The sequence below is a fragment of the Miniopterus schreibersii genome (genome assembly GCF_964146895.1).
Source record: "Miniopterus schreibersii genome assembly, chromosome: 7".
NCBI lineage: Eukaryota > Metazoa > Chordata > Mammalia > Chiroptera > Miniopteridae > Miniopterus > Miniopterus schreibersii.
In genome coordinates this window covers 82,755,971-82,779,464 of record NC_138108.1, presented here as the reverse complement: position 1 = coordinate 82,779,464, position 23,494 = coordinate 82,755,971, and the positions used below count along the sequence as shown (strand labels likewise).

Below are 23,494 nucleotides of genomic sequence, written 5' to 3'. Positions count from 1 at the left end.
ACTGAGATGCTCAATGTTATGTGTAGGCAGTGATGAAAAGCCACGTGATGAAAAGTGACTTTGTCTTTGGGAAATAAAACAAAATGCCACCTGAAAAGGACAATCAATTTAACAAAATTTTCTCATTTCTTTACTAAATCTGGAATGTACTTGTAATCCAACTTTAATTTCACAAGTTTAAATATCTCTGTGTGTTGAAACAATTTTGAGAGAGCGAGAGAGGAGTTGTGTTTAACTTATGTAACCTAGTGTACTTAAAACTATTTAAATAAGAAGAATGGACATTTTGGACATGGGTACCCCACATGATGAATTTATAGATGCAAAGGAGCTGATTGACCAAGAGCTGGTCTACTAAAACCAGCCTGTAGCTAAGTGGATGGACATTTTTAGAGGGCTGGGAACTAACCCCTCCAAGTCTAAAAACCTGTTCTTGTCAGTAAGATCCAAAGAATTCCATCCCCAGGTGATTTTGTTGAAAGGCTTGTTAGCTTGATGCCATGATATTGGACTGACAGCAGAAACGAGTGTAATGTGGGCTTAATAAGAGCAGAGCTGCAAGTCGAAGAATTTTAGGTTTGACCATCTTTAGTTGGATCAGTACATTTAAAAAGATTTTCTTCAAGGCTGCAGGCAAGGAAACAGAAAAAGGTAAGAATATCCTCTGTATTATAGGATTAAAATGTCATTGTTATTTTTTATTAAATTCTGGTAATATCTGTTTAACCAGTGTTATTGCATTTACATTCTCCTTTTAAAAAGCCTTACATGTACTATATGTATCTTCCAAAAAAAAAAAAAAAAGACTTTACTTTTGTAAAGCAGTTTTAGGTTCACAGCAAAACTGAGGGGGAGGTATAGAGGTTTCATATATATCCTCTGCCCCACACAGGCTTAGCCTCCCTCATAATAAACATCCCCCATCAGAGTGGTACATTTGTTACAACTGATGAACTTACACCGACACATGAAAATCACTCAGAGTTCATAGTTTGCATTATGTTCATTCTTGATGTTTTACATTCAATGAACTTGGGGAAATGTATCATGACACATATCCATCAATATGGTATCATACAGAGTATTTTTGCGGCCCTAAAAATCCTGTTTTTCAGCTATTCATTCCCCCCTACCCCAACCCCTGGTAAATACTGATCTTTTTACTGTCTTCATAGTTCTACCCTTTCCAGAATATCAAATAATTGAAATTGTTAGCAGTGATTGTTAGACATTTGTTCTTGAATTTGGCTAAGAAAGAACTCAGAGCCAAGAACTCTTAATGCATGAAGTTTATTTAGAAAGTCACAGAGGCGGAGCGACAGCAAGATGGCAGCGTAGGTAACAGTGGTACGCGCTGCCTCCCACAACCACATCAAAATTACAACTAAAAATACAGAACCACCATCATTCAGAACCTCCTGAAATCTAGCTAAATAGAAGTGCTATGACAAGGGAACTGGAGAAGCACCGAGGCCGACAGGAGGGGTGGAATCAGGGCTGAATCGTGGAGACTCGGCCGAGGGCCCACACCCAGGTGCAACAGATTAACACCAGGAGGGAGACTTTGGAGGGGGAGGTTTGCCCGAGGAATGAGGGGTCCCAGCCCGACACTGGGGTCCCCAGCCCAGGGTTCCAGTGCCAGTAGGAGAAGTCCCCACAACTTCGCTGTGAAAACCAGAGGGATTCAGGCTTCGAGGAGGCTGCTGGAGCCCCAGGCAGTTCCTTTTAAAGGGCCAGCACACGAACTCACTCAGACACACTCCCTCTGAGCTCCAGCACTGGGGCAGCAGCTTGAAAGGAATGCGGGATGTTCAGAGAGGAACTAACTTGCCTGGAATCAGGTAAGAGCTGGAGGGGCACTTTTCTCACAGACAGAAGAGCTGGCAGAGGCCATTGCTCCTTTGGCGAGCCCTCCCCCCACAGAACTGGCAGGCAGGCGCCTTCTCTGAATTTCCAGTAACCTGACTCACACCTTTCGCCTCACCCTGGTGATTCCCAGAGGTACCACCTCTCCCTACTTGCAGGCCCATCCAAGCCATTTCCAGTGGCTTTTCTATTCAAGTGGCTTCTCTAGGCTCAGGCTTAGGACTTTCCTAAAATCTCTCAAACAAGCAGCAGCTGGTCTCAGCATGCCCCATAACTCTAGATAAGTGGCCCCAGACATGGCACTAGTGGTAACCTGCATTGGTTCATAGGTTGGCCTCTCCTGAACACCTCCAAGCCCAGCACAAGTAGCAGCCAACTACAGTTTGCTGTGTAGCTCATGCTGGATGGCGCTGGGCAGAGCACGAGCAGAGGATGACTTTGCACCTCCTGGGAGCCCCAGAGACAGTGCACCTGGTGGTCAGCTTTGACCACATTGGATTACAAAACTGCCACACTCAAGGGGCACACTTGGTGAACACCAAAGCTCCACTGAAGTAAATCCTGCTCCATAGGGGTGTCTCCAGCATAGCACTTCTTTGGCTGTAGCTGCAGCTGGTCCTCACAGCTGATTGGCCTGGGGGTCAATTCCTCCCAATGACACCAATAGCAACCAAGGCTCAACTACAATAGGACAGTGCACACAGCCCACTCAGGGGAGCACCTAGAAGGCCCAGCTCAGGTGACTGGGGAGGCTGAGCCACTGGACCCTACAGGACACCTACTACACAAAGCCACTCTACAAATTCCAGGAGACATAGCAGCTCTACCTCATACCTAGAAACAAACACCAGGAAGCAGCCAAAATGCTGAGGCAAAGAAACATGTCACAAAAGAAAGAACAGAAGAAGTCTCCACAAAAAGAACTAAATGAAATAGATCCAAGCAAGCTTCCAGATACAGAGTACAGAATAATGGTTATAAAGATGCTTAAGGATGTTAGTAAGACTATTAAGGAAACTAATGATATCATCAATGACATAATAAAGTACCAATCAGAAATGAAGGCTACACAAACTGAAATGAAGAATTTACTGGAACTCAACAGTAGAGTAGAGGACACTGAGAATCAAATCAGCAATTTGGAACATGAGGAAACAAAAAACACCCAACCAGAAGAGCAAAAAGAAAAAAGAATCCAGAAATATGAAGATAGCATAAGGAGCCTCTGGGACAACTGCAAGTGGCCCAACAGTTGCATTATGGGGATGCCAGAAGGAAAAGAAAGAGAGCAAGAAATTGAAAATCTATTTGAAAAAATAATGACAAAAAACGTCCCCTACCTGGGGGAAGAAATAGACTTACACATCCAGGAAGCACAGAGTTCCAAACAAGAGGAACCTAAAGATGTCCACAGCAAGACACATCATAATTAAAATTTTAAAGGTTAAAGACAAAAAGAGAATCTTAAAAGCAGCAAGAGAAAAACAGTTATCTACAAGGGAGCGCCCATATGACTGTCAGCTGACTTCTCAACAGAAACTTTGCAGGACAGAAGGGGATGGCAAGAAATATTCAAAGTGATGAAAAGCAAGAACCTACAACCACGATTAATCTACCCAGCAAAGCTAACATTTAGAATTAAAGTTCAGATAAAGAGCTTCACAGATAAGAAAAAGCTAAAGGAGTTCATCACCACCACACCAGTACTACATGAAATATTGAAGGGTTTTCTTTAAGAAGCAGCTAATGAACAAAAGAATCTGGCAAACGAAATAGACCCAGAAACATTGAAGCATGCAACAGACTGTCATATCTCAGAGAGAAGAGGTAAAGGGGGTGGGGGTGGGATGAGATTAACCAAAGAAGTTATATGCATATATGTATAACCCGTGGACATAGACAATAATGAGGTGAAGGCCTGGGGAGGGGGTGGGAGGGAGGTGAAGAGGGTCAATGGTGGGGGAGGGGGAAATGGGACACCTGTAATAATTTCAACAATAAAGATAAATTTTTTTAAAAAAAAGAAAGGAAGTCACAGAGGTAGAAGAAGTGAGCCAGCTGGGCTGCATGGACTCAGGAAACAAGTAACAAAGGCAAAAGAAAGGCCCTTGGAGCTTAGGAAAAAGGAAGTAAAGGTACATGCCTAGAAAGAAGGTTCAGGCATACTCTAGAAAGTGAGAGTGAGAGCGCGCACTCATGTTGGTTCCCTTGCCTTAAGGATTTTTATCTGTTTTCTAAAGGTGGGGATTTCAGGGGAGGTCTCAGGGGAGGATCTCAAGAGAATAGTCATCAGCTTTCCAGGTGTGTTCTGTCAGGGTTGTGGACACTACTGATTGGTTGGTGCTAGGGTAGGGGGTCATTGCATCCAGTCTTGATGTCAGCCATGGCATTGCTTCATCTGGTTTTTCTGCTTTTCTGGGCCTGGATCTGAAACACAACTGAAGCCTAGATGCTATATGTAGTTTGATCGAAACTCTGTCTCTATGCTCAACAGACCCAAGGTCTTGTTCCTAAGATTATTTGATGCTGATCAGAACCTCATTTTCCTGGTGGCTTAATGCTTAAGGGAGTGGTCGTGCAAGGGCTTATATGGGCATCTATGAAACTATTCTCTCGCCCCTTTGTTCCTCCTCTAAGGGGGGTCTAAACCATATGACTAACCACATGCTAGGGGAGCAAAAGTCATTCTGGGGGTGAGGTCCTAGGCTATAATAGCTGTTTTTTCTGGTTTTGCTAGTTGCTAGGCACCTGGGACTTTCCACTCTGGTGACATTCAGTACCTGACCTATCCTTCCTACTCTGCTCATGCCTAGCTGCCTACACTATCAGAACCATATAGTTTTTTCAAGCATATATCTTCATTAAAATATATTGTTGCTTGGCCAGTGTGGCTCAGTGGTTGAGAGTCAGCCTATGAACCAGGAGGTGATGGTTTGATTTCCAGTGAGGGCACATGCCCTGGTTGCTGCTGGATCCCCAGTACCGGGCATGTAGGAGGCAGCTAATCAATGACTTGCATCTTTGATGTTTCTCTCTCCCCCTTCCTGTCTCTGAAATCAATAAAAACATTTAAAAAATAAATTGCTATATCAGAAGACCTTATAAAACTATATTTCTTTCTCGTACACATTTGTTTAATTAGTCCTATTAATTGCCATTGTTACTAATCTTATCATTTTGTTTAAATAGCATTTACATAACAAAAGTAAATAACACAAATATAATTTCAAATAAAGACCTATTTTTCATGTGTAATTCTAATGTTTCAAATCAACTACACATATGAGCATAGTTTTAAAAAATAAATTATATTATTATGGGTTTGGAGGGTCTGATATGTCTGTGTCCCAGGTTGGATGTCCAAGTTGGTCTCCTGAATACAGGTCCCACCACCTCCACTTCCCTAGCTTGGAGCCTCAGGGATGCAGAGCCAGTCTGGTGACCGCGGACACTAAACTGGCCAAAACGTCGGTCAAGCCTCCCAGGCGCCAGGAGGGAGAACCCTCGAGGTAACTTGGGGGCGGTGGTGGGGGGCGTCCCTAAGGCAGCTCTGAGGAGGCCCTCGGGGAGGCTGGGGGAGCCTCAGCGGGAGGGCAGAGGAGGGGATGGGGTGGGGGAGGGGAGGGGCGGCGGGGCGGCGGGGCGGGGCGGGGAGGCGGGGCGGGGCGGGGCAGGGGCGGGGAGGCGGGGAGGGGCGGGGCGGGGCGGCGGGAGGGGCGGGGCGGGGCGGCGGGGAGGGGCGGGGCGGGGCGGGGCGGCGGGGAGGGGCGGGGCGGGGAGGCGGGGAGGCGGGGAGGCGGGGAGGCGCGGGGCGGGGAGGCGGGGCGGGGCGGGGCGGGGAGGCGGGGAGGGGCGGGGCAGGGGAGGGGAGGGGCGGGGAAGCGGGGAGGCGGGGAGGGGCGGGGAGGCGGGAGGGGCGGGGCGGCGGGGCAGGGGAGGGGCGGGGCGGGGAGGCGGGGAGGCGGGGCGGGGCGGCGGGCGGGGAGGCGGGCGGGGCGGGGAGGCGGGGCGGGGCGGGGAGGCGGGCGGGGCGGGGCGGGGAGGCGGGGCGGGGCAGGGGAGGGGCGGGGAGGCGGGGAGGCGGGGCGGGGCGGCGGGGAGGCGGGGCGGGGCGGGGCGGGGAGGCGGGCGGGGCGGGGCGGGGTGGCGGGGCGGGGAGGCGGGGCGGGGCGGGGAGGGGCGGGGAGGCGGGGAGGGGCGGGGCGGGGAGGCGGGCGGGGAGGCGGGGCGGGGAGGCGGGGAGGCGCGCGGGGAGGCGTGGAGGGGCGGGGAGGCGGGGCGGGGCGGGGCGGCGGGGAGGCGGGGCGGGGCGGGGCGGCGGGGAGGCGGGGTGGGGCGGGGCGGGGAGGCGGGGAGGCGGGGTGGGGCGGGGCGGGGAGGCGGGGCGGGGCGGCGGGGCGGCGGGGCGGGGCGGGGCGGGGCGGCGGGGCGGGGCGGGGCGGGGCAATCGCGGCGTCCGTGGGCCCAGCTCTGCGGTCCGGCGCGGCCGGGCTGCCTGCCCAGCGGCCTCTCCCCGCCCCTCCGCCCGCCCCACCAGCCTGGGGTCGGGCCGCGGGGGTGCCGGGCGGGGCTCCGGCGGAGGAGAGCGCGGAGGCACGGGGGTGGGACGGAGGGCACCCCTGGGCAGGGCGGGACCGACACTGCCAGAGCCAGGCTCGCCGCCCTTGGCCAGCAGGCCACACCTGGGATGTCTTAGGTTAGTGTTTGTTTTCAGCACAAGAGTGTCACCCTAAGAAACACGCAGCCCCATGAGAATTTCTAGGAGTTTCGGTGGGCCCTCTGCCACCTGCCAGAAAGCAACATCTCAGGGGAGTGAGAACATGCCCCTGAGACGGGCAGCTTTTGCACCGTGTTTATACATTGCGATCAGGAGCCCGCGGGTGGTGGGTTAGGGAGGGGAGGGAAAGCACCCTGGTGCTGGGGGACCTCTGGGATTCGATGAAAAGTGAACCCATAGACACACTTAACAACTAACATGATGATAACAGTGAGGGGATTTGTGGTCTCTGCTGTGGTGTGGTAATTGTGCTTTGAGGGGTCTGGAAAAAAATCGAATTACTTTAATAGGCCAAAAGTATGTTATCAGGTATGTTATGGTAGATAAAAAAAAAAAGACAACAGACTCAGTTAAGGTGAAAAATAACCTTTGGTACTAAAAATAGCGCCCTAGGACAAGACTACCTGCTATAAACTGCTTTTAGTTAGAAAGTTTTAATTTCACACCATCCCAAAAGGTTAAGGTTGGTGGTGCGTGGGCAGGCTAAATGGCCATCTCAGACTGTGGATAAAGAAAAATTGAATTTATTTAAGGAAAAGGGGTGGGGGTTGGGGACATCCAAAGGGAAGGGCCATGCAGCGCTGAGCCAAGGGCACTGGGTCCATGATGGCAGCAAAAATACACTCAGGACAGTGAGACAAGGAAGGTGCATAGAAGAGGCAACAGGAGAGCCTGGCTGGGCTGCTCTGGCCACCGAGAGGTCAGAGAGAAGGGGCCTTGGGACAGGGTCGGGGGTGAGCCCCAGATAAGCTGCTGCTGCCCATTGCTCCCCAGGTTGCAAGTCTCCTGGGGTCCCCTCTGAGGGAAGAAGGGGGATGGAGATGGCACTGGCGTGCTCCCCTGGGGGAGAGTGTGCACTGGGTCCTTCATCCTCAGCATATTTATCTCTTTCTTGCAGGTGGGAATCTTAGGGGTGGTCTCGAGGGAGGGTCTCAATAAAATATTCACCCGCTTTCCAGGTGTGCTTTTTCAGGGTCATAGTCTCCACTGATTGGTGGGTGCCAGGGTAGGGGGTCATTAGTCAATGTAGCTGGTCCTGAGGCAGCCATGTGCCACTTGTCTGGTTTTGCTATTTTTCTGTGGCTGGAACTGAAACACAGCTGAGGCCTAGATGTTATTTTTAGGGAGGAAACAGGGGATCTAAACCCATAACCAGTGATGTGCTGGGGGAGGAAGGTTACCCTGGGGAAGAGGGTCTTGTTTTCCCAATTTTGTTCCTTTCTAGGCATCTGGGGCTTTCTGCCCTGGTGAGTCTCTATACCTGGCCCATGGTCCTTGCTTTGCCCGTGTTTATCTAACACATCCTATGTGGTTGTCTTGGTCTCTGAGTGTGTAAGGCCGTCACGCAGGCCTTCTCTGAGCATGTCAGGGTTAGTATGTAGCCCCATTTTCGTCCATAAAAGCTAAAAAGGGTTTTTCCATTTTTCAATTGTTGAAAAATACCAAAAGATGAGTATTTTGTAACAAGTGAAAGTTATCTAAAATTCAAATTTCAATGTCCACAAAGAGTTTTATTGGAAGGGCAATGCTCTGTTACGTGTGTCCATGCAGATGGTTGTTTCACAGGACAATGGCAAAACTAAGGAGGTGGGAGAGACTTCATGGCCCCCGCTGGCATTCCAGAGTGTGCTCAGGCCCCAGCTGTTCAGAAGGCAGCTCTGTCTGTGATAGTACACCCTGGAGTGGGGGTGGACTGTGACCTGAGGGAAACTCCCACCCGGGGAGCCATTCCAGCCCTGCAAAGCTTCTCAGGGTTTGTCAGCTGGCAGGAGAGCCTTCCTCACCAGCTCCCTGGAGCTGCCTTCTCTGGGGGATGAACTTCATGGGCTCTGGGGCAGTGGCTCCGGCTGCAACATGCGGATTGAGTTCCGTCCCACACCATCTCCGGGAGCCCTACACTATGGGGCATGGAAGGGTCCCCAGGGCCACGTGCTCCCAGCTGAGTGGTGTTAACTAGCTAGTTCTCACAAAAAGCTCAAGGAAGTCAGACCTGCACATTTATTACGCGGTGGCTCCCAGGGACAGTGACATGCCGCTCACCTGCAGCCTAGGGCAGACTGCCTTGGCATCGGGTTCTGGCCTTAAGACAGCTGTGACCTGACTCCGTTTTTTGCTTGCTTGTTTGTTTATTTGTTTTAACCCTCACCTGAGGAAGAAACATTCAAACCTGTGAAGAATGTTTGTGAGTTTATTTGAGCCAAACTATCGACAATTGCTAGAAGCAGAATCTCAACAGACTGAGAAAATACTCCCAAGAATGGCAGTTTTGCACCTTATTTTATTTACACATTACAATCAAAAGAGGAGATGCCAGTGGGTTACATGAAATCCATTGGTGATAGATGAGGGAGGCGGGAGAAAGCAAATCGGGGAGACCTCTGGGATTGAATGAAAAGTAAAATGATAGACACGTACATATTTTACATAGGTGGGTGCAGGACAGTTAACATGATAAAACAATGAGAGGATTATGGTCTGTGCCCTGTACACTGGTTGTGCCCTAAGGATCTGGAAATAGGGGAGTTTCCCTGACATTCCAAAGGAATGTTATCATAGATGCAAAAGAAAATAGACATGTTTAGTTAAAGTGAAGATTGACCTTTGTCAGGGAAGATACCAACCTAGAACATGACTACCCACTATAGTTAGAAAATTTTTAATTTCAGACCATTTCAGTAACCTTGTGTTTATTTTAGATCTCTGAGTTTGCAAGGCCACCAAGCAGACCTTTCCTGAGCTAGTCAGGTTAGCATGTGGCCCCTTTTTGTCCATAGCTTTCACTGATTTTAGAGAGAGAGGAAGGGAGAGTGAGAGAAACATTGAGTGACTGCCTTTGGTATGCAACCCAACCAGGATTGAACTCCCAACCCAGACATGTGCCCTGACAGGAATGGAACCCTCGACCCTTCAGTGCATGGGACAATGCTCCAACCAAGTGAGCCAAAGCGGCCATGGAGACTCAGTATTTTTCAAATTGTTTTTTTTTTTTTAAACAAAACAAAACACCTCAGCCCTCAGTAAGAAATACAGTTTTCATCCCAAAGCTTCACAAAACTACCCCTGTTGTCCGTGATGGTACTCTTGTCATTGTCTATTCTATTTCTATTTCCTTTTTGTTAATCCTTACCTGAAGATATTTTTTCCATTGGTTTTTTCAGAGAGAGTGGGAGGGGGATAGAGAGAGAGAGAGAGAAACATTGATGTGAGAGAGACACATAGACTGGTTGCCTCCTGCACTCATCCCAACCAGGGGTGGGGAGTGAACCTGCAACCCAGGTATGTGCCTTTGACTGGGAATTGAACCGTCACCCTTTGGCACGGGCCAGCACTCTAACCACTGAGACACATGTGCCAGAGCTCTATTTCTATTTTATTTTTATTTTTTGTTTCATTTTATTTATTTAAATTTTATCTTTATTGTTGAAAGTATTACAAATGACCCTCTTTTTCCCCCATTGATCCCCTCCCCCTGCACCCATCCCCCGAGGCCTTTGCGGAACTATTGTCTGTGTCCATGGGTTATACATATATGTATATAAGTTCTTAGGTCAGTCTCTCCCCACACACTCCTGCTTTCCCTCTGAGATTCATCAGTCTGCTCCATGCTTCTCTGTCTCTGGATTTATGTTGTTCATCACTTTATTTTATTCATTAGATTCTACATATGAATAAGATCATGTGACACTTGTCTTTCTCTGACTGGCTTATTTCTCTTAGCATAATACTCTCCAGGTCCCACCATGCTGTCTCATAGGGTAAGGGATTCTTCTTTTTCACAGCTGCATAGTATTCCATGGTGTGAATATCTGAGAAGATGCTTGATATGATTTCAGTCTTCTGGAGCTTGTAGAGACTTGTTTTGTGCCCTAACATGTGGTCTATCTTTGAGAATGTCCCATGTGCACTTGAGAAAGCATATTCTGCAGCTTTAGGGTGGAATGGTCTGTAAATGTCAATTAAATCCATCTGACCTTTTGTGCCATTTAGAGTCGCTGTTTGCTTGTTGATTTTTGGTCTGGAGGATCTATCCAGTAAAGTCAATGGGGTGTTAAATTTCCCTAATATGACTGTATTGCTGTCAATCTCTCCCTTAAAGTCCTCCAGAAGTTTTTTTTTATTTTCAGCCTGTGTGAGTCTTTTGATCTGAGGTGGGTCTCTTGTAGACAGCATATATTTGGGTCACGTTTTCTTGTTCATTTGGCTATGCTATGTCTTTTGTTTGGAGCTTTTAATCCATTTATATTTCAGGTTATTATTGATAGGTACTTATTGTTGCCATTTTCCCCCCTTATGCTTATGTTTCTTATTCTATTTCAACTTCTTATTACAGCAGTCCCTTTAACATTTCTTGTAATGCTGGTTTGGTGGTGATAAACTCCTTTAGCCTATTTTTGTCTGGAAAGCTCTTTATTTCACCATCTACAGTGGTACCTCAGTTTTTTAACATCTCTGTTGACGAACATTTCGCTTTACGAACACCGTAAACCCGGAAGTAAATGCTTTGGTTTTCGAACACACCTTGGAAGTTGAACATGCCACACAGCCGAGTGCAAGATCCTGAGGCCTAGCTGTTGGCTGTTGATCCCTCGGTTTTTGAACGTTTCAGAACTCGAACGATCTTCTGGAATGGATTACATTAAAAAACCAAGGTTTCACTGTATTTTGAATGATAGCCTTGCTGGATAGAGTAGTCTTTGTTTCAGATCCTTGTTTTGCATTACCTTGAATACTTCATGCCATTCTCTTATGGCCTGTGGAGTTTCCTTTTTTTTTCTTTAAAAATATATCTTTATTGATTTCAGAGAGAACAAAGGAGAGAGATAGAACCATCAATGATGAGAGAGTCATTGATCGGCTAGCCCGCAACCCGGGCATGTGCCCTGACTGGGAATCAAACCCCGATCACCTGGATCCTAGGTCGACGCTCAACCGCTGAGCCAAGCCCAGCCTGGCCTGTGGAGTTTCTGATGAGAAGTCAGCTGACAGCCTTATGGGGACTCCTTTGTAGGTAACAGATTGCTTTTCTCTACCTGTCTTTAAGATTCTCTTTGTCTTGAATTTTGGGCATTTTAATCATGATGTGTCTGGGTTGGGCCTCTTTGGGTTCTTCTTGCTTGGGACTCTCTGTGCCTCCTGAACTTGTGTGACTTTTTCTTTCATCAGGTTAGGGAAGTTTTCTGCCATTATTTCTTCAAACAGGTTCTCTAACCCTTGCTTACTTTCTACATCTTCTGGTATTCCTATGATGTGTGTATTGTTGCATTTCATGTTATCTCATAGCTCCCTTAAACTGTCCATTTCTTTTTTTTTTTTTTTTAAATATATCTTTATTGATTTCAGAGAGGAAAGGAGAGGGAGAAATAGAAACATCAATGATAAGAGAGTCATTGATCAGCTGCCTCGAGCCCACAACCCGGCATGTGCCCTGACCAGGAATCAAACCCCGATCTCCTGGATCCTAGGTCGACGCTCAACCGCTGAGCCATGCCTGGCTGGGCGATGTCCTTCTGTTTCTTAATTGCTTTTTCTTTTTGGTTTTCTGATTGAGTGCTTTTTTTTTCTACCCTGTCTTCTAGTTCGCTGATCTGATCCTCAGCTTCCCCTAATCTACTCTTTATTCCTTCTAATTTTTTTAATTTTTTAATTTCTACTATGTCATTCTTAATTTCCTTCATAGTTTCCATTTCTTTTCTCATACTGTTGAGCATCCTTATGATCAGTATTCTGAACTCTATATCTTATAGATTACTTATCTCCATTTCACTTAGCTCTCCTTTGGAGAATTATGTTCTTTTATTTGGGGCTTATTTTTATGTTTCCCCAGTTTGGCTGCCTGTTTGGATTTGTTTCTGTGTATTAGTAGATCTGCTAAGACTCCCAGTCTTTGGATGGTCACTGGTGTAGGCCAATGTCAGATGCTGTTTGTGACTGGCCTTGAGTACCCTGTTTGAAACTTTCTGCACTCCACACCTTGTGGTTCCCTGTGCTGGAGCTGGGTGTGTTTGGAAAGAACCAAGGTGTGCACTAAGTCTGCTTTTCCAAACCCTAGATCCTGAAGCAAATCAAGGAAAGACTCAAATCACCCCAAGGCTGATTGTTTTTCAGTCTCTTAATGAGCCTCAGGCTGTAGAAACTCCACAGGGTGGGGTGAGAGGTTGTCCAACAGGGTGGGGCAATTCCACCTCCTCTCTCCCTGCCCCCCCCCATGGCAAAAGCTGCTTGAATGGTAAATGTCTGCTTGAGGAAGATGTCCTCTGCAGTATGGGGGAATGACTCAGCACAGGAATCCAGATAGCTGCTTTCTGAGCTCCAACCCCCAAACCAGGACCCCTAGACTCTCCCCACACAGCTCCAGTCTACTCTGCCTTTCCTCTGCCAGAGCCCAAGGTGAATGGCTGCACACAAAACTTTGTGTGTTGTCCCTTTAAGAGGGTGCTTGCATTTCCAGCCGTCTCTCCCTGACAGACAGAAATCCCACTGCTTTTCACAGCCAGATGTTATGTGGGCACCTTTCTCAGTTCTGGTGCTCTGGCCTGGGAGGCCCAGCTTGGGGTTTAGGCCCCAGAGTTCTTAGTGGGTCTATTTTTTTAAAAATGATGATTATGAAACACCAAATTTATTTTATGATCTACTAGGTTGCAACCTGCGTTATGAAAAATGTGTTTGATAGCATCCAGACATATGTGTCTTTTCTCTTTTTCATCACAAAGCCAAGCAGGAAAGGGCCTCCTTCGTATATTGGCAAGAAGTTTCCTGCATCAGTTCCCATGACTCACCTTGACTTCCTTCCACCTAAGACAGAGCCCCCAGCCTCTATGAGCAATAAATACACATACATGTTTGTTTATACCTGATATGCATTGGATCTTAGTAACTGATTACCTGGTGGTGGAGGAGGGGAGGGACTGGAGATGGGAAGAGGATTTTGTTTTCACTGTACTTAGGTACTGTTTGAATTTTGTGTCATATATATTACATTAAATTTTTTATTTAAAAACATTTAAAACCTGCAAAAAGGTGTTAGAACTGAACCCACCACCAAGTTTATGCACTCTGTGTTTTCCCATCTACCCTCCACTCCTCCTCCCTATAGACATCTCCAACCACCCTCTGCACTTCCCCCTTGAAGTTGCTGAAGCTTCCACATTGTCACATTCTAGGCAGCCCTGACAATTGATCATGTAAAAACTTGAATTGAAAGTTATTTGCCATCCTGTAGACTGTCCCCTCCTGACATTTTTTTATTTTGAAAATTTAGACTTACAAAAAAAGTTGCGAATATATCACCCTTCACTCAGATTCCCCTAATGTTAACATCTCATATAGTCACATGTGGACAAAAAAAGTTCTATAGTAAATAACCTCACAGGGTGATCTGATTGTATAGTCCTAAATGAGCAGGTCATGGTGGGTGGTCACACTGCAGGCCCATAACTTCTTTAGTAAAAGGCTTATCTTTTTCTTAAGCAAGCCCTGTCCATTGTTTTTATGTATCGAGGCCAGGGTGGGGAACATCTGGCCAGAGGATTGTATACTGCCCAAGAAATCTTTTGGTCTGGCTCTGCCAAGGCAACCACAGGCAGGACTCAAAATTCAATAAATCTAGGAGCTTTTTTCATAGCTAATTTTTAAGTTGATAATTTTGTGTGGCCCTTGAATGATGTTATAAATATCCAAATCGCCCTTGGCAGAAAAAAATATTCCCCACCCCTGAAATAACATACCTTTGAAATGCCCCCTTTCAGACTCCTCCTTCTAATACCTGACCACCTTTTCAGACACCTCATAAAGCATACAAGCAATAAGTTGATCCCTGTCTTGCTTTCTCCCACTTTTGTGTAATCTTCTGTACCTTCCCTTCTTCAACTTAAATCTATAAAAGAAACTGCAGATTGTCATTCTCAGAAGCATTTATCTCAATCTGTTGAGACCTTGCTTCCAGGTATATCCTCTGTTTGGCTCAAATAAATTTTTGTAAAAATTCTTTATAGGTTTGGAATCCTTACGTCAACATTTACCTGATATGGTAGGGCAGGATTCTGAAGAAGCCCACCCAGGACCACCCCATGAAACCGATCCAGGGCTAGGTACCAGCAGGGGCCCTTTGTTCTCTCCAGTGCCCACTGTGCATTAGGTGAACTTGGCGAAGTCTTTTTCTGGTAATTCCAAGCCCACTTGCTTTAGGTGGAGGGTCCTGACTTACTTGAGCTATTTTTATTGTGGCTGCTTTCAACTGCTTTTTTTAATTGGCTCAAAAGAAAAATTAAAATTAGCATGGGAAATTGTGCGGCTAAGGCTGAAAAGCCCAACAGTCAGCCTCCCTTTAGTACTATGGTGAGTTTTATGGACAAATCATACAGAACCTCAGTTTGGGAGTATCTACAGAAATGTAAGATTTAACAAAAAGTGATATCAGCTTAAGGTGGCTGAAATGGGGCTCTTTTTGTTATCAGTGGAAGTGGGGTTCTTGGGGTACTGCTGAATAAACACTTATGGAGGCCCCCATGGGAAGATGTGATATAGTAGGGAGATTTATTTGTACGGAATTGCTTCCCTGGGTTTCTAAAGTTCAATTTCCCTTAGTCCAGTCATAGAAGTGCAGCTGGGGTTTCAGTAAAGCTAGAAGCAAAGCCAGTGCCCGGAGTTTCTGTTCCATGTTGGAGCCAGGTCCAGTATAGCATCAGGCTAGTTGCAGTCCATTAGTCCATTGTGTGTGGGGTCCACATGGCAGTGGGCAAATGCCAGAAAGCCAAGCATGAGCCATGAGCCAAGTGTTCCAAGAGGAACCAAGAGAACCCAAGAGAACAAGCTTCTTTGTTCAGGGAATTAAGTATCCCAGATTTCTACGTCCTTGCAGTGCCCATGCCTGTTCTGGCCAATAACCTCTGTTTCCAGGTCTGATTGACAGAAATCACCTTCCCTAGTAATCTCAACTTTACTAGCCAAGTGTCTGTCTTCCCTTTGTTGGGTCCCTTGGGAGTGCAAGGTTGCAGTTTCCTTGTGAAGCTGCCTAAATGACATGCGTATAATACCTGGCTTCCTTTTGCCCCTTTCCTGTTATTAATAGCTAGTTCATTACAATGGTATCATTTTGATACCTCTAAATTATTTTTGTGTGAATTCAATTAGAGAAAAGCAGGCTTTAAAATTGAACTGAATAAATGGAATGCTTACCTTGATTGGAAAATAGAAGCTTCTAAAAGGAGTACAGATAAACTTTCATCTCTTAAGAAAGCTATTAAGAAAAATTTAGACTATTTCTGATCTCTCAGATAAAATTTCCTTGCTTCAGGAAGTTAATAAAGTTTTATAGTGCTAAAAGCAACCAAAAATGATAACCTCAAGAAACCGTAAAGTTTGGAGTGCCTTAATTTTTAACCAGTTTCCAGTAAATGGTTTAATACATGCTTTTGCTGAAATTATTGAAATTTTAAGGAAAAATAAAAAGAAACTTCTAGAGACTGTCTCTGAGCTAAAGAAGGCTTCTAAAACTGCTCAATGCCAACATTCCACTTTCCCCCTTTCTGCAACTGGACCACTACTTTTTGAGCTCTGTTTTCCAGACTTGTTACCTTTCTCCCCTTCTTCTCTACCTTCTCCACCACCACCCTCTACTGACAAGGAGAAACTAAGGCTAGAGAGCCAGACCAGGATAGGTTAGAAGAACCAGAAATTCTGGCAGCTCCCTTTAGAGGAAAGCGTCTCAGGATGAGGGGAACCAGCAATGGTGTACATTCTTTGGACTAGGACAGAATTAAGGAATCTAACTAAAAATTTTTTGGATCCTCTCCAGGACCCTGATGGGTTTGCAAAGGAATTTGATTTAATAGTTAAAATATATGATCCTGGCTATACTGACCTGCTCCAATGAATACACCTATTGGTTTCTGAGAACAAAGCAGCAGAAGGCCTAGGTACGGTCTGCTGGAAAAGTTCTGCAGAGCATTTTTTAAAACAAAGAGAAATAGACCAGGAAAAATGCATGGAATTAGTCCATTGGCTTCACCAAGCCACCCCTGATATTTTTCACTGGAAAATAGACGGGACAAAAATCCAGCAATGTAGATGAAAACCTGATGAACCTGTACTTGCTTTCTTTGAAAGTTCAGGAAACTTTCAAACAACACTCAGGATTGTCTCTAGGCAGTTTTAAGGATCATCAAAATGATGCAGTGATCAATTCGGCATTGGTGGAAGGATTAGATGAGGAGCTTTAACTCTGATTAAACAACATGAATTAAACTATCCGATCACACATGCTGATAAAGTAGAAATTCTGCTGATCAGTTATTTAAAACTATTTAAAAGGAGGAAAAGGAATAAGCTACTAAAATTATGGATTTACAGCTCCAGCAACTAAGCAACCAGGCCAGACCTCCGCCAAAGTGCGTTCAAAGCGGGGAAGGGGGGTATGCTTTTACCATAGAAAGCCAGGCCATGGCAAGAAGGGCTGAAGAACACCGAAACAGGGTTTAGAGGAAGGAGGTATTACCGCAGGGTATAGGCTCTGCAGTGTCACAGGAAAAGAATGTCAGGGACACTCACACTGGAGGCGCTTTAAGCGATAGTGGCAGGGTTTATTAAAGTGAAAAGTGACAGCACTCTCAGAGAGACAGTGCTGGGAGGTGGGAAGGCAGCGGCTGCCCCAAGGTCTTTGTTAAGCCTCCTTGTATGCATTTCCTTGGATTTGGGAGAGAGCAGACTTTCTCTCAAACTATCCAAACCCTTTCCCGGATTTTCCTGGTCTTGTGCCCTCCCCCTTCTGTGGTCATCATTTTGGTTCCTACTGCGCAGGCACTGGGTAAAGGAATTCCCTCTGCACCACTTTCTCCCTCCCCTGTCAGTCAGCACACTTTCTGGGTGGCTGAAAAGCCACCCTTCCTGTTTGCTCCGTTTGGCAGACTGATGTCGATTATCCCCGGGGTGCCTGTTAAAGCTGTTTTTTTCCTGCTTAATCAGCTTAATCAGATGTCTGGTTCCATCCGCTCCCCCCTCTCTTCTTAATATCTAACTAACTGCCACTCTAACAAAAAGAGACTGGAGGAACCATAGAGCTTCTCTGAGGATTGAGAGGGCATTTCCCCTTCTCCTTACCAATACTTTAGGGGAAATTGAAATTACCATAAAAAGGGGAAACTATGAAGGTCCTTGCAGATACTGGGGCTACTTTATCTGTTCTTACTCATACCTAGTTAGTTTCTCTCTCCCTCAAAACAAAATTTCTGTTTAAATGGTAGGGATAGCTAATCAACCAATGTCTATTTTTTAATCAGAACCCATTCCTTTTTTTTTTTTTCTTTCCTTTTAATTTTATTTTTGTTTAAAATGTTACAGATGTCCCTTTTTCTCCCCAATGACCCATTCCACCCCGTCCCTTCCCCCTCCCCAGTCCCTCTCCCCACCATTGTCCGTGTCCTTGGGTTGTGTATATATGCATAAAAATTCTTTGGTTACTCTCTCCCCCTCCACCCACCCGCCCTCCTCCATCCCTCTGACATTCATCAGTCTCATCTATGCTTCCATGTCATTGAATCTATTCTGTTCATCAGTTTATTAAGTTCTTTAGATTCCACGTATAAGCGAGATCATGCGATGTTTGTCTTTCGCTGCCTGGCTTATTTCACTTAGCATAATATTCTCCAGGTCCATCCATACTGTCCCAAAGGGTACGAGATTCTTCTTTACAGCTGCATAGTATTCCATGGTGTGAATGTCCCACAGCTTTTTTATCCACTCATCTACGGATGGGCACTTGGGCTGTTTCCAGATCTTAGCTGTTGTAAACTGTGCTGCTATGAACATCGGGGTACATATATCCTTTCTGATGAATGTTTCAGGATTCTTAGGATACATTCCTAGGAGTGGAATCACTGGGTCAAAAGGCAGCTCCTTTTCTAATTTTTTGAGGAACCTCCATACTGTTTTCCATAGTGGTTGCACCCGTCTGCATTCCCACCAGCAGTGTACTAGGAGAACCCATTCCTTTTCAACTAGGGAATATTATAGGGCAAGATATATTTTTGATTGTCAAATCTGCCCCAGTTCATCTGATAGGGAGAAACTGCCCACATAACCTTTCCTTGAAAGGGTGAAATGTATTTAGAACTAAAGGAATCAGACGCTGAAGCAATTGAAAAAATAATGATTTTAAAGAAACCTCCACAAAAGGAAACTAATATTGAGACTTAACATTTGCTGCTGGATGTTTCTACAGAGCTCTGGTCCCTTCCCAGTACAGATCCTGACAAGATCAAGTCAGCCACTCCTATTAAAATAACTATTGATAGTACTTTGCCACTACCTAATATCCACCAATATCCTTTAAGACCTGATGCAGTAGCTGGAATGTAGCCTATTGTGCAAGGTTACTTAAAAAGGGATTAACAATGAAAAAATAGCCTTGGGTGAGGGGAAAAAAAGGAGGGGGGCTTATAATTCCATATACAGGCCCCTGTAATTCTCCTATCCTTCCAGAAAAGAAACTAAATGGGAAAGGACGGAGATTTGTACAGGATCTCATAGCTATAAATAAAATAGTTATTCCCAGACATCCTGTGGTTCCAAATCCACATAACCTATTATCAGCCATGCCTGTGAACTGCCAATATTTTTAGGTGATACATTTATGTAGTGCCTTTTCCAGCATTTCTATAGAAAAAGACAGTCAATGCCCCTTTGCTTTCACCTTGGAAGATTGTATATTTAATTGGATGGTAAGGCCTCAAGGATATACAGAGAGCCCCACCTATTTCTCTCATATACTAAAGGCTGAGTTGAATGATACTAAATTTCCCAGAGACTCCACTCTCGTCCAATATGTGGATGATTTACTTTTATGCTTTAGGACATCATGAGATTCCCAAAAGCAAACAATTTACCTATTACAACAACTAGCTATAAAAGGACACAAGGTCTCAAAGGACAAGCTTCAATTCTGTTTGCCCCAAGTGAAATACTGTGGTCATCTTGTATCTAAACATGGGATACTAATTAATCCTGAAAGTCTCAGAGGAATCTTATCTTTTCCTCTACCAAGAACTGAGAGGAAGCTTAGAGGGTTTTGTAGGGTTGACGACACTGTCACAACTGGGCTCCAAATTTTAATTAATGGCTCAGCCTCTATATGTTGTATTAAACTCAGACTGGACTGATTCAATCCAATGGAACTCTGAAGGGAAACAAGCTGTAGGAGCTCTAACGGACGAATTATTTAATGCTCTCACTTTGGAACACCCTAATTATAAACTTATTTTTTTTCCTTCTCGTGCATGGAGAAAAGGAAATGCTTTAGGAGTTCTAACTCAGAAACATGGAGATCATCACAGACCTATAGGATATTATACTCAGCAACTAGACTCAGTAGCAAAAGGGCTTCTACAGCCATGTTGTGCAAACAGAAGAGATAATTCTGGGTTTTTCTTTAACCATTTATGTTCTTCATTCTGTTGAATCTTTGATAAAATCTCACCATACGCAGCGTTACTCAGTCAGCGACTTGTTTCTTATAGAGTACTCCTGCTTCCTGTGTCTAATATTGCTTTGACTGGATGTAACAGTCTTAACCCAGCAACTTGCTATCTTCTTTACAGGATGAAGATGCCCTTGACTGCACTTTACTTATTGACCACCTTCTTGCTCCTAGGAATGACTTACAGGAAACTCTTATTGATAATGTTGACTTAATTTGGTTCATAGATCTTATCTGAAGAATGTACAAGGACATTACCGAGCTGGATATGCAATAACTTCCATGGTGGACATACTGAAGGTTCTTACCTATCCGAAATGAGATCTGCCGAGCAAGCTGAACTAATTGCTCTAACTCTGGCTTATCATTTGGCCAAAGATCAAGTGGCCAATGTTTACACTGATGGTCACTATGCATGTGGTGTAGCTTATGACTTTGGAATGTTATGGAAGCAGTGAGACTTCTTAACTTCCTCAGGGCAGCCCATACAAAAATGGAAAACTGGTTGTAGAATTATTAGATGCCACACAGCAACCAAGACAACTGGCAATTATCAAAATTCCAGCACATTCTAAGGCTGCCACCATGGAAACAAAAGAAAATCATTTCGCTGACGCTGCAGATAAGTACGCAGAATTCAGCAATCAAATTGTCCAGACCCGAGAAGGTTCTTTGCTCCATGGTAAATCAGCAGAAGACCTGCTTTTACAGTTCCAGCGTAAAGCTGACAACAAACAGGGGAACCTTCTATCCAACGAGATACCCGGCCTGGACCCACCGAGAAACCGATCTTACCTACAGGGACTCGCTTGCCTACACTTCAGCGTACACGAGCTAACACAGTGAGCTCCTGAAAAGATGATTTCATGGAGGAAACAGTATTCCTGGAACCCTCCTCTCACTGTAGCTCATACGGCACAACAGATGTTCTGTCTGTCCACATATAACCATGAAAAACCACTTCACATATCCTGGGGACATTTTCTACTCTTTTTAGGTCCATTTGAGGTTTGGCAATTGGATTTTATCTAAATGCCACCATCTCAAGTATACAAATATGTGTTAGTTATGATTTGTATGTCTTCTCACCGAGTTGAGGCCTTCCCTTGCAAGAGAGCAACAGCCTTAATAGTAGGTAGATTTTTATTGGGAAAAATAATTCCCACTTGGGGAATTCCCTCTGATTTGACTTGGATAAATGGAAATGCAGAACTTGCCTGACCTTGGGGTAGTTTGGGAAGGAACAGGCAAACCGTATGGGGTTGAGGGGGAAGTAGAGGGACAAACAGATTCCAACACTGAGAGAACCCTGAGTGAGCCCGGACGGGAGGGCAGCTGGGACCCTCATCCTTGGCTGGGACAACTGTGGGAAACATGGTCTCTATGAAAATAAAAGAATGGACTCAGAGCAGCAGAGCCTATGGTCCACTGGGATTCATGCAGAACTTGCCTCTGAGGTGTGCCCTGGAGTTGGGAGGGAGAGGATGAGTTTTATTTTCTCCCTTGCATTAGTACTGTGTGATTGTTTTTAAAACAAAAGACATAGCCTCTATTAGTTTTAAAGTAGTACAGATAAGGTGTACTTGTCAGTTTTTCTTTAACAATGTTTATATTTATTTTCTTTTCTCCAATTGAAGAGCGATGGAAATATGGATGATGGATTGTGCGGTGGGGCTCAGCCCCACACCTTGGTCTGTGCAGGGCCCAGCTGCACTCTAGTTGTGAATGACAAAACCCTCTGGGCTCAGAGGAAGAGGAGATCTGGAACTCTCCTGATTGTCACCCACAGTAAAGAAGATATTTTACAACATGACCTACCATACAGACACATATTCAACTTAAACTTTCACATCACAATATTTACTCTTATTATCTGTGACACATTCTATTTTCTATTCAGTGCAGTTTATTTCCTGCTAGTTTGATTTCACAACATACTAATAAACAGATCAAGACCTGCAGTTTGAAAAACACCCCTTTGGGCCAATCCCTTATTGTATAAACAGGGAAACTGTTGATACAATAAACAGCCCTAAGAAGGGGATGAGTGCTCAGAATGCTGTGGCTTTTCAGGATACATTTACTTATGACCTTTAAAGCAATGATACATTTTCATAGCTATTGGGAAGAAATAAGTCTGAACAATAAGAGATTAAAGTTTTAAGAGCTAGATTAAATTGGGCTAAGGGTCTTGAACCAGAGATCTCCTGCCCTTATTCAACAGTCCCAAATTCCTAATACTAGAGGCCCAAATAAAGTAAATGTTTTGTCTTTTACCTGTCCATTCATCCACTTACTCGGAAAAGACCCGAGCGGGCACCGCAGCAGCCGCCTGGAGATGAAGGTGTGGGGCTGCGGGGCGGCGGCTTCCCGGGAGGAGGTGTGCGGGGCCTGCAGGGGACCTGGCTGCCACGGGAGCCGCGGGCCGAGGGTCCCGAGGCAGCCCCGGGCTGTCAGGGCGGCTGGGCCGGAGCCCGGGAGGGCCGCCCTCCTGGGCCTCGCTTTCCTCCCGTGAAAGGGCGAGGGGGGCCCGGCCCTGGGTCAGCAGCGGGCGGCCCGGCGGGGAGGCCGGGGGCTCGGGGGGGCCTGCGCACGGGTGGGAGGGACGGCCTCCTGCCGAGAGGGGCCCACGCAGCTCCCAACCGGGGGCCGAGGGGGTCCGGGGCCCGCGGCGCGCGGGCCGAGGAGCGGCGGGGGGCTGGGGGCCCCGCGGCCCCGACGGAGGCCCTGCCGGCCCGCCACCCCGCGGTCTCACGTGGCACGCCCGGTCATTCCTCGTGCTGACCCGGCCGGGGAGCCCCGCGGCCGAGGAACGGGGCTCGAAACCGGGCGCTGTGGCTCGGGCGTAGGAAGGGGGCGCTGGAGCCCCGCGAGCCGAGGCGGCGGGCCCCCGGCGCAGGGACCGTCCCCCAGCCGACCGCGGGGAGGGGTCTCCAGCCGCGTCCGCAGGGACGGCCCCGAGCCCCGCCGCCGGGCCCTCAGGCAGGCGCGGCGTCCGCGCGCGGGAGGGGTGTCGGGGAGGCCACAGGGCTCCGAGCCGCGGGCGCCAGGCCGGGGCCGCCGCTCCCGCCCACAGGCCGGGCGCCTCGGGGAGCGTCACGCGCCCTGGACCACGGCGGGAGGCGGGCGCAGGCCCCGCGCTCTCGGGTCTGCCGGGAGCGCCGGCGGGCTCGCTCCTGTGGGCCTCGGACGCGGCACTCTCCCGCGGGGCCGGTCGGGGAGGGTGAGCCAGCGGCCCGCGCGGCGGCCGGCCGGCCGGAGCCCGACTGCAGCCCGCCCGCGGCCGCCCGCTCCCGCCGCGGGGACGCCGGGCTCCGGGCTCCGGGCGCGCGCTGCGCCGAGTCGCCGACCCCCCGCCGCGCCCCGCCCCGGCCGCGGCCTCC

General features: G+C 47.0%; 1 protein-coding gene across 1 annotated transcript in view; it reads right to left on the bottom strand.

The window, feature by feature from the left end:
* Positions 1–22,424, bottom strand: part of PROC (protein C, inactivator of coagulation factors Va and VIIIa) — a 37,018-nt gene extending 14,594 nt beyond the window's left edge. The window contains exon 1 of the mRNA XM_081141980.1: positions 22,389–22,424. Coding sequence (XP_080998106.1) covers positions 22,389–22,396 — 8 coding nt within the window. The 5' untranslated portion in view covers positions 22,397–22,424. The remainder of the gene's footprint in view (positions 1–22,388) is intronic.
* Positions 22,425–23,494: the final 1,070 nt, after the last annotated feature.